Below are 10,796 nucleotides of genomic sequence, written 5' to 3'. Positions count from 1 at the left end.
ACAACACGCCCAAAGCGATCCAGGTGAGTGAGTGAGTGAGCAGAGGCTTCATCATCTTCTTCTTCTTCCTCTCTCTCTCTCTCTCTCTCTCTCTCTCTCTCTCTCTCTCTCTCTCTCTCTCTCTCTCTCTCTCTCTCTATATATATATATATATAAATAAATAGTTGAAAAGCTTAGATATATTTATAGACTAATCTCAGTGGTGGCAGGGTTTTGAGGCGACAGCAGGTATGAGTGCTGGAAGTGGGATGGCCGTGCCGGAATTTGGGCATAGAAACCTGCGTTTGGCTCGTCGAGATTGTCTGCAGCCAATCCATAAAGCATACAAGTGACAAACTTTGGTAGAGGAAAAAGCTATTAGATTTGTAGTGTCACATCCTCCACTATGGCACTATGGCTGCTGCAATAGAGTGGGACCTCAGTGGCCAAAAGATTGGGCAAGCTTTTGGTCCTGGCCTCCATTTCTCCCTAAATAATTATGCCAGGGGAGCATCGAGTCTTGTGAACAATTTTATTAATTAAACTAAAATATCTGGGATCAATTCAGGTCAGTCTGAACAGCTCATCGTCTGTGCGACTAACTTGATCATCTATATATTTTATCGTCTGGGCTTTCTATATTCAATCGGTTTAACAAAATCCAGAGGTGATCAAATGGTCCGGTGCACTCGAGCCCAACCCTTGGCCCTAATTCGATTTAGTGATGGGTGATATAAAGCCTAGCGCCAAAGTCTGACCAGTTTGATCCACACACAGTCAGACTCATTATTTTCTTCGAAAACACTCAGCCCACCCTGTGACGATATCTCCAATCAAAACGCCGGCTCGAGCATGATCGTGAGCTAGTGAGCTATAATGAGCTAGAATATTTTAATGCAATTCGGCCCAACCGACTAATGAGTGGGCTTGCGAAAAGAGGCCCAAGATGGGCCGATTGACTCGTAGGCCCAACCCGGTCGAGGATAACCTCTGGCCCCATCCCACTTCCCGAAAATAAACCCACCCGCTAAGGGTTTTAGAGTTAGGTTTATCGAGATTGAGGGGGGGGCGAGGGCGGAGTCCAACGGAAGGCCGACAACCATCCGGCTGCGAGCACGACAGATTGGTAGGAAACATCGATTAGATATTTATTATTATTATTATTATTATTTTCTGTGATCTGTTCATGCAGACGGTTCGTTATTTTATAGTAATCTTTGTCTTTGGATCGTTAGTAACTGTTTCGTGCGCTACCAATTGGTAAATTTTTATTTTTATTTTTCTTTACGTGGTGCTGCAATGATATGAGCATTTGGTTCGCGCTGTTTGAAGTGAAAAATTGGTGAAGTAATTTTCGTTGTATGTTTCCGGTCCGTCATTATGAGTTTGTTTAATCTTTCTATTATCTACTCTTAGTTCTCTCTCTCACTCCTAAACTTATTTTTGATACTTCTCTGCTCCCAAAAATGTCTCTCTTGTTGGTGTGCGAATTTTTTGATTTTTTTATAATTTTTTTATAATGTTATGATTCTGATTGGATGTTCAATGGTGATCATTCTTGATTTTTTTTGCCCCCCAGTGGTAGAAACAGTAAATTTGTGGCTTTAAACCATTAAAAATTGATTTAATTAACGTCCAAATGATAGATTTATTTCTCTTGTGGTGGTGCAATGATTTAGAACTGGCGTTTGTTCTGTCTGAAGTAAAAAGTGGTACTTCTTCTGTTTCACTGGTCTTCCTGTGAAGCAATTTCCCAGCCTTCCAATTTAATTTTATAGTTTTTCCTTCTGATTTGTGAAATTCTTTATCTGAGAGTTAAATGTTGGGTAATTTATTCACTGATCTTTGAAGTAGAGAAGCAGCATTGAGAATTATTCCGGTTGTTTGGTGCAGTGATGCAGTGACTGCCATTTGAATATTCAAGGTGGCATAATGAGACGCTATTGCCGTTATGCTTATTAACTTGCCAAAGGCAACAGAAAGACATCGAGCATGGCTCCTATCTACCACCAGTAAAGCATCTTTCCTTCCAGAGGTTGCATCATCATGGTTTGCAGCACTACTGAAGGAATGCAAGTCCGTGTTTACTGCCCAACAGATTCACCAACAAATCGTTACCCGTGGACTTCTTACTTCACCTGCCTCCTTGCCCTCATTGAGACCATCATCATCGTTGTCGTTTTCGCCGCCGTCGTTGGGAACTGGCATTGTAGCTTCTTACCTTGCTTGTGGTGCTCCAGCCGATGCACTCTATGTGTTGGAGCGTCTCACACCCTCTCCTGTCCTATGGTGGAATCTACTCATCCGACAAGGCATAAAGGATGGCCGCCTTGATCATGCTCTCAGCCTTTGCCACCGCATGCAGAGTGTTGGAACTAGGCCTGATCATTTCACTCTCCCTTTTGTCCTGAAAGCATGTGGCGAGCTACCCTCCTATCGTCGGGGGATTTCTGTCCATGGACTGGCATGCAGCAATGGCTTTGAGTCAAATGTCTTTGTGTGTAATGCCTTGGTGGCCATGTATGCTCGCTGTGGTGCTTTGGAGGAGGCCAGTTGCATGTTTGATGAAATACTTCATAGGGGAATTGATGATGTGATCTCCTGGAATTCTATCGTTGCTGCCCATGTTAAGGGTGGCAATCCACGAATTGCGTTGGAGCTTTTTGCAAGGATGGCAAAAGTTGTCCATGATAAGGATAGCGAATGCAGATCAGACATTATAAGCCTTGTCAACATCCTTCCTGCTTGTGCCTCTCTCAAGGCATTCACTCAAGCCAAAGAAATTCACAATTATGCCTTGAGAAACAGTCTATTTTCAGATATTTTTGTGGGCAACGCTATCATTGATGTTTATGCAAAGTGTGGAATGATGGAAGATGCCGTCAAAGTTTTCAATGCCATGAAGGTCAAAGATGTGGTGTCTTGGAATGCAGTGGTCACTGGGTATTCACAGAATGGAAGTTTTGAGGATGCATTTGAGCTTTTTAAAAAGATGTGCAAGGAGAATATAGCACTAAATGTTGTGACATGGAGTGCTGTGATCTCTGGGTATGCACAGAGGGGGCTTGGCCAGGAGGCCCTAGGAGTTTTTCGGCAGATGCAGTTATCAGGATCAGAGCCTAATGCAGTCACCATCATCTCTCTCTTGTCGGCTTGTGCTTCAATTGGAGCATTGTCTCAAGGTATGGAAGCGCATGCCTATTCTCTAAGAAAATGCATTATGACATGGGATGATTATGATGGCCATGGTGAAGATCTCATGGTGCAAAATGCACTTATTGACATGTATTCAAAATGCAGAAGCTTCAGTGCTGCCCGCGCTGTATTTGATTCCATACATCTGAAGGAGAGAAATGTTGTGACATGGACTGTCATGATCGGTGGTTATGCACAGCATGGAGATGCCAATGCTGCCCTCGAGCTTTTCTCACAGATGATTTCAGAATCTTCAGCCGTTCTTCCTAATGCTTTCACCATATCTTGTGTTCTCATGGCATGTGCTCGGCTTGCAGCTCTGCGATTTGGTAAACAGATCCATGCCTATGTGATACGCCACAGATATGAAGCTGCTATGCTTTTTGTAGCAAATTGTCTCATTGACATGTACTCAAAGTGTGGTGATATTGATGCTGCTAGAAATGTGTTTAACAACATGCCCGAAAGAAATGCTGTTTCTTGGACCTCCTTGATGACAGGGTATGGCATGCATGGCCATGGTGATGATGCCATGTGTGTCTTTGAGGAGATGCAAAGGGCAGGGTTAGTGCCTGATGGCATTACCTTCCTTGTTGTTCTCTATGCCTGCAGCCATTCTGGAATGGTTGATCTGGGACTGAGGTATTTTGACAATATGAATAGAGACTACGGGGTTGTTGCAGGTGCAGAACATTATGCCTGTGTTATTGACCTGCTGGGCCGTGCAGGGCGCTTAGACAAAGCTTGGGAGATGATTAGGAGAATGCCAATGGAACCAACCTCAGTTGTTTGGGTAGCTTTGCTTAGTGCCTGTAGAATCCATGCTAATGTGGAGCTTGGTGAATATGCTTCCAAGAAGTTGTTGGAGATGGAGTCTGAAAATGATGGATCGTATACACTGCTTTCAAATATCTATGCTAATGCTGGGCGATGGAAAGATGTAGCTAAAATCAGATTCCTTATGAAGAAATCAGGAATCAAGAAGAGGCCAGGGTGCAGTTGGATTCAGGGGAAACAGGGGACGACTACATTTTTTGTTGGAGATAGATCTCACCCACAATCTCTGAAAATATATGATCTTCTTGGAACTTTAATGGAACGCATTAAAGCCATGGGTTACGTACCTCAAGTGCACTTCGCCTTGCATGATGTAGATGATGAGGAAAAAAGTTGCCTTCTCTATGAGCACAGTGAGAAACTTGCTCTTGCTTATGGGATCCTCACCTGTCCCCCCGGAAGTCCCATCAGGATCACAAAGAACTTGCGTGTTTGTGGCGACTGCCATAGTGCATTCACATTCATCTCGATGATTGTCGATCACGAAATCATATTGAGGGATTCCAGTCGCTTTCATCACTTTAAGAAGGGTAGTTGCTCTTGCGGTGGCTATTGGTGACAATCCTTAAAAAATTGGTAACTGCAAGTTTTGACAGTGTAATGGGTGCATATTTGCTTCTCAGTTGAAAATAATAAGTTATTCATTGATGATATGACACTGCTAATGATATATGATTATGATCATTCTTTTTGTTATCTTGGGCTACAATTGCATCACTAAGTTACATTGCATTTATTCTCTTTCTTTTATGTCGGATTTTCCTCTTTTCCCTTCTGTCAACTTCATTACCAAACAGGCAAATTGATGAACTATACAAGCATCTAGAATTTCGAGGTAAATGGCTTCTAGTGCCTTTGTGTGATATATTCTCTTCTACTAACCAGATACTGATCCAACGATCATAAAGAAAAAAACAAGATATTAATTCTTGTATTCTATGATTGTGGATAGGATCTTTCTTTTTTTCTTCCTCAAACTGTACTAAGCTGATATACAAAGTGAAAAGAAGGTGGTCTCTTGTGAATCCTATTCTGCTCATGTTTTATACTCTATTTGTTCATTTCTCTGGTTATTCATAATCATGTGAAAGATTCTTGAGAATTTTAGCTGAAATTTTAGATGCAAGTATGCAACTGTATAATAAACACATCATGGTGCATCTAGCTCATTCCAAAGTGTTTAGTAGGCATATTCTCTGAATTAAAAACTGTAAACTCTGTTTCTAGGTAAGCACGACAAAAATGTAGACCATTCTGATATAAATATTTGTTAAACTGCTCTCGTAGAAATTATGGAAAGTTGCATACTTACATCAGCATGGGTAGGAAAGGAATAGCGCTATCTGTCTTGTTCTTTGTTTCTTTCATGTTCTCTTATTAGTTAGTTTTGTTCAAGCTTCAGCTTATATTCATCATGACGATCCTGTTTTCTCTCTTTTTTTTTTTTTTTTTGTTTCTGATAGTTTGATTTTTCAAGTCCAAGTCCCAGGTGGCTCTCCAATGCAAGGATGCCCAGTTAGGGCTTGTCGATTTGGGCTTGAGGCCAATCTAAACTTGATCCAAGCTCGAACAGGCTTGGGTTATATTTCCAATACTTACATCTAAAATCACTTTACTTTCTAGATATTCTTTTTTTTTACCACATCAATCTCTGTATTTCTGACTAAAATAAAACAATAAGATCTTAGTTTATCTAATAAATACAAATAGATATTATAGTTACACAGAAAAAATTATACAGAGGTAAATGTAGATTTCTAACATATATATTATTTTCTTTTGTGTTTTTTTTAACCTTTTAGATTGGAAATATGAAAGGTGGGTCCGATGGGACTGTTCAACCAACATGACGCACGTTTCATGGCAGATCTAAGGTGCCCCCTTGCTTGCTGACTTGCCGTCTCAGTTGGTAGGGTTCGACCATGTCGCCCACTAAGGTTATCTGCCGTATGAGCAGGGACAGTGGACACCCACACTCTCATACATGTGGGTGGCTGCCAACCGAGACCTTGCATTTGCTTTCTACCTTTCTAACTTGAATTGACGTTTCATTTTCTTTAAGTTAAGACACTTGCAAGCCTATCCAAATCTAGCTTTTTGGAAAGCAAGTTATTCATCCATGATAAATGTTTGATGCTGGAACGAGGACTCTTGATCTTGTTGAGTTCTACTGTAACAGCATTAAAGTCTTTTACAAGTTTTGTAATGGATGTGTCTACCGCTTATAGTTTCAGTGTATAAAGGTTATAGGAAGGAATCCATGCAGCATAGTTTAAACAAGTTGTCAGACAAAATCTGAAGAACCCTTGGTTTTCAAGACATTCTTCTGGCGGAATATATTGAGTGCCCTATTTTATTAGCACAAGGTAAAGTTTTGGTATAATAGAAGTACTTCTACATTATGGATTGCCTAGTGTGAAAGTAGCAAGGATATATTTATCATTTAGTATTGTTGCTTTGTGAATGCAGTCTCTTTTTACTGAAAATTTGGGCACGTAGGTATCATATGTTACATCAAATAACAGTAAAATGTAGCAAGATCTTCACAATCTTATCCTAAAATCTATGACAGAAGTGGAGGCATATGTTGCATCACAAGGAAATTAAGGTGAAGCCTATAATATCACTTTGTTTTGTAACAGGTTGCCTGTGTCTCCTACCCCATTGTTGGGAAAGATGGCTCTCATTATCTGCACATGTATAAGCTAATGCTTTTATTGGCCACAAAAGGGGAATCCACAGAGGACAGGCAGCTCTTTTCCATGGCAAGGTAGGGCTTGGGCATGACAGGTTTCCTATGATTGGAAAATAAAGTAAAAAAGAGGTTGTGTCTTGTCCTGATCTATAATATTGTTCTGCAGGGGGATAATAGAGAGTTAGATACCCCCCTTTGCTTTGGCTGTATTAGTCTTCTAAACCCTCTTTCTTCTGATTAATTGCTTTGTTTCTATTCATTTGTTTTAAGGTTCATGAACATATGCATTTTAGATTGAAAGATGGGTGTATCTGATTGATTTCAAAGCAGTCATACAGGTTAAAGAGGAAGGGCTTTTTTATTTCCTTTCAATATTTGGCCAAAGAGAAACTTTCACTACTTCCACGTGGAAAGGTACAAAGTTTGAATTGTAGCATGACATCGTAATAGCTTAGAATCATCTTCGGAGTTGAGATGATACATTGAATAGTCTCCTACTCTTTTACAAGCCCTAATGTAAAAAGTGAAAAAAAAATGAAAGAAAAGAAAAGATGAAGTCAATTAAGATGGGAGATGGCAGCCTTTCATCAGGAAGAAAAAAGAAGAATAAAAAAGAATAAAAAAGTTGTAGCAAGATGCTTTCTTTCTGTGACTACAAATACAGTCGAATCATCTTTCTACAGTCTTTGTGTCATAACTGCTGTGACAAAAACCCATCCATCCATCCATCCATCTCTCACTAATACTATAAATTATGAGTTAGCTCATACTGCCTAGTCCTGCACTATCCCTGCATTTCTATTTTTATTAGACTTTGTGATTCTTAGAATAGATTCCCCAAAAATGATGACAAGTTTGTTCCTAAGCGATGAAATGATTGTGTAAGCAATCATTAAAAATTGGCTTGTTTTGCATTGCACCAGTTTGCTTTTCTTTTTAACTATACTTTAAAAACCATAGCTTGTAATAAGAATACTTACTACTACTCCCTTTTTGCATATCTGGCTAGCTAGTATATACTTTTGACTTACGAATATGTGGAAAAAAGAAGAGGTTTTATGCTATAAGATCAAGATGTACTGGATGCTAATCTATATGCCCAAAAAGAAGAAAAAAAAAATTCAAGAAAGAAGCTTTGAAAGTATTCTGAAAGTGATAAGCAGTAGGACACAATTAATCAGATTATATATGATGATGGAAAAGAAAAGACCTGATTAAATTTGTGTTATGCCACCACCCTTTGGTTTGCTTTCCTCTTCATTGTTCTGCCTCCCTTTAGAGAGCAACATGAATGCTTCACATGGAAATAAAACTCTACCCTTGGAAGCCATCTCATGCCTCACCTTTTCCCACAGGCAATCCAGCAGTAGTGATCATTCCATAAGCATGCAAGATCCAGCTCCACACCACCCCTACGCATCGACGAGCCGGCCGGGAAATCTCGACGACAACGACGACAACTGGGCCTCGAAGATCCTCCGCGAGTGCGCAAGAGCCATCGCGGAGAAGGACTCTGCGAAGATCCACCATCTCCTATGGATCACGAACGAGCTCTCGTCTCCCTACGGCGATCGAGATCAGAAGCTCGCCTCGCATTTTTTACGAGCACTCTTCTGCAAAGCATCCGAGTCCGGGAGCAGTTTCTACAAGACACTGACATCAACTGCTGAGAAGAACCACTCGTTTGATACTGCAAGGAAGGTGATGCTCAAGTTTCAAGAGGTAAGTCCATGGACTACATTTGGTCATGTCATTTCGAACGGTGCAATCTTGGAAGCCTTAGAAGGAGAGGCTAAGCTTCATATAGTTGATATCAGTAACACCTATTGCACCCAGTGGCCAACCCTACTAGAATCTTTAGCCACTCGAGCCGAGGACACGCCGCATCTAAGGCTGACGGTCGTGACGGCGGTCGGCATGGAGAGATCCATCATGAAGGAGGTAGGCCAACGGATGGAGAAGTTTGCAAGGTTGATGAGGGTTCCTTTTGAGTTCCATGTGGTGACGACTGTTGGGTCACAGCTAGGTGAGCTCAAGGGGGAGGACATCGGAGTGAGAGAGGGCGAGGCGGTGGCGGTGAACTGCGTCGGGGCATTGCGGCGCGTAAGAGTGGAAGAGAGGAGCAGCTTCATTAGAATGCTTTGCAAACTGAGGCCAAGGGTACTGACTGTAGTAGAGGAGGAGGCAGACTTCACAAGCAATAGCAACGACTTCGTCAAGTGCTTCGATGAGTGCTTGAGGTTCTACAATGCCTTCTTTGAGATGCTAGAGGAGAGCTTTCTGCCCACAAGCAATGAGAGGCTTGTCATAGAGAGGGAGTGCTCAAGAGGCATCCTTAGCATCCTGGCTTGCGAAGGAGATCATGATCATGGAGCAGGCGAGAGGAGGGAGAAAGGAAGCCAATGGAGTAGAAGGCTGACGGAATACTTGTCATCTACCAGCTTCAGTGAGGATGTCATGGATGACGCTAGGGCATTGTTGAGGAAGTATCGGTCCGGCTGGTCGCTCGCCGCCGGGCAAACCGGTGCCGCAGCGGCGGAGGGGGTTTACCTGGCATGGAAGGGAGAACCAGTGACATGGGCATCAGCTTGGAAGCCATAAGGGGATGAGGTTGAACACACATGGTTCTTGCTTCACTTACCATTTGAAGTTTTGATATTTAAGTTTGAAAAAAAAAGTGAGATGCGCTTGGAAGAAGTTGTTTATATGGATCAAGGCTTCTTTTTTTTTAAATTTTCTTTTGTTTGAATACATGGAATTGATATTTGCTACATATATGCATCAAGGTGAATATAGACCTTCATTTGCATTTCATGACCTAATTCAGTGTAGAGAGCTAGCTAGCTAGCTAGCTTAGCAATTTCACATAAGATGCCAACCCTAATCCCTTAGATGATCAATGGTAGGCTCATGTGACAATTAATTAATCCTAAGATTTAGCTCCACATTCATTGTTTGAACCTATGATGATTCCCTCTTCTTCTTTTTAAGTTCCTCTGATAGGAGTGGAGAAGCATTAATTACTTAGATTTGGCTACAATTTTGGTTACAGATGTGAATGGTACTTTGTGGTTTTTTCTTTTTGGAGCCAACTTGATGTCCCAATTTATCAACTTTTGACTTTTCTTAAGCCAATTAAAGCCTTTGCTCCTCTGGATTGCCAAGTAGTGCTCAATTCCTTTTCAGCTTATTATGTTTGGCTGTTTGCATATGTAGTAAACCCCTGAACCATGGTGGCATTGCATGAGCTTTAATTAAGAGAGAGAGAGTAAGAGTAAGAGAGAGAGAGGGAGAGGTGTTCATCTGGCATATTCTTATCATTGCAAAAGATGAATAATCACCAGAAACTGTGCAAGTGTGGTGCTTCTGACAGTGTAGGTCCACATCAAACAATATACTCAGATACATGAGTTGCAAATTTATTTACTCTAAATGTCTAAATTAAAGTCACTGGTCTACATTAGTGATTTTTATTTAATATCAAACACTTTTTCTTGGAGAACTTAGATACTATAGATGAACACTGAGTTGTTTAGCAATTCATATTCTAGCCTTCTATATAGCATACCTACTACCAACATGATGACATATATTCATATGAATTAGAAGTCACCTTATTTTTAAATATAATATTTTGATGATGCAAACTATAAACTTATGAAGTGGGAACAAGAGTTCAAATGATTGTAACATCTTTTGCTTTCTCCATTATTTGCTGGCCAGTTGCTTTTGTAGCCCATTAGGGAAGAAGCTCAAAGGCATGAAGCATTCAAACCTACATATCAATGTCACTTTCCAAGAGTTTAGTACCTTCATCTACAGGCATGCAGTTTGCAACCTGCTGGACTTTGATACCACAATCTTATTATGCCTGTTAAGGTTGGACAACATGGGAGTCTGGCTGTTACAATCCCATGAGTACACAATTTTTTTTCTTTCTTTCTCATCCATCCCTTTTCCCAAATCATGGCCATGTTGTTGTTGATTTCTTTTTTCCAATGGCTCAGATTAGATAAATAACTTACTTTATTCTCAATATATAGGTTCGAAAACTGAGTTCATCTTCTTAAAAGATGGGTCACAGTAAAAT

At 40.7% G+C, this 10,796-nt stretch overlaps 2 protein-coding genes across 3 annotated transcripts; both read left to right on the top strand.

Annotated features, from left to right (window-relative positions):
• The first annotated feature begins 1,005 nt into the window (after positions 1-1,005).
• Positions 1,006-4,707, top strand: LOC140798335 (pentatricopeptide repeat-containing protein At5g16860). Its single transcript, XM_073152161.1, has 2 exons — positions 1,006-1,105; positions 1,873-4,707. Exon 2 carries the CDS (start codon positions 1,931-1,933, stop codon positions 4,568-4,570), a length of 2,640 nt encoding a protein of 879 aa, XP_073008262.1. The 5' UTR covers positions 1,006-1,105; positions 1,873-1,930; the 3' UTR covers positions 4,571-4,707.
• Positions 4,708-7,831: 3,124 nt separating this feature from the next.
• On the top strand, positions 7,832-9,515 carry LOC140798019 (protein SHORT-ROOT-like). Of its 2 annotated transcripts, XM_073151738.1 has the most exons (2): positions 7,832-8,428; positions 8,543-9,515. In XM_073151738.1, exons 1-2 carry the CDS (start codon positions 7,934-7,936, stop codon positions 9,305-9,307), a joined length of 1,260 nt encoding a protein of 419 aa, XP_073007839.1. In that variant the 5' UTR covers positions 7,832-7,933; the 3' UTR covers positions 9,308-9,515. The 2 variants fall into 2 exon arrangements, with proteins under 2 accessions (XP_073007839.1, XP_073007838.1); XM_073151737.1 differs by having other exon boundaries at positions 7,832-9,515.
• The last annotated feature ends 1,281 nt before the right edge of the window (positions 9,516-10,796 follow it).

This window comes from Typha latifolia, chromosome 11 (genome assembly GCF_019914945.1).
Source record: "Typha latifolia isolate L0001 chromosome 11, TyphaL0001v2, whole genome shotgun sequence".
Taxonomy (NCBI): Eukaryota; Viridiplantae; Streptophyta; class Magnoliopsida; order Poales; family Typhaceae; genus Typha; species Typha latifolia.
This window is presented reverse-complemented; position numbering and strand designations above follow the sequence as displayed.

Coding starts and splice junctions, on each gene's coding strand:
- LOC140798335 (XM_073152161.1), top strand. CDS start 1,931: ATGCTTATTAACTTGCCAAAGGCAACAGAAAGACATCGAGCATGGCTC.
- LOC140798019 (XM_073151737.1), top strand. CDS start 7,934: ATGCCACCACCCTTTGGTTTGCTTTCCTCTTCATTGTTCTGCCTCCCT.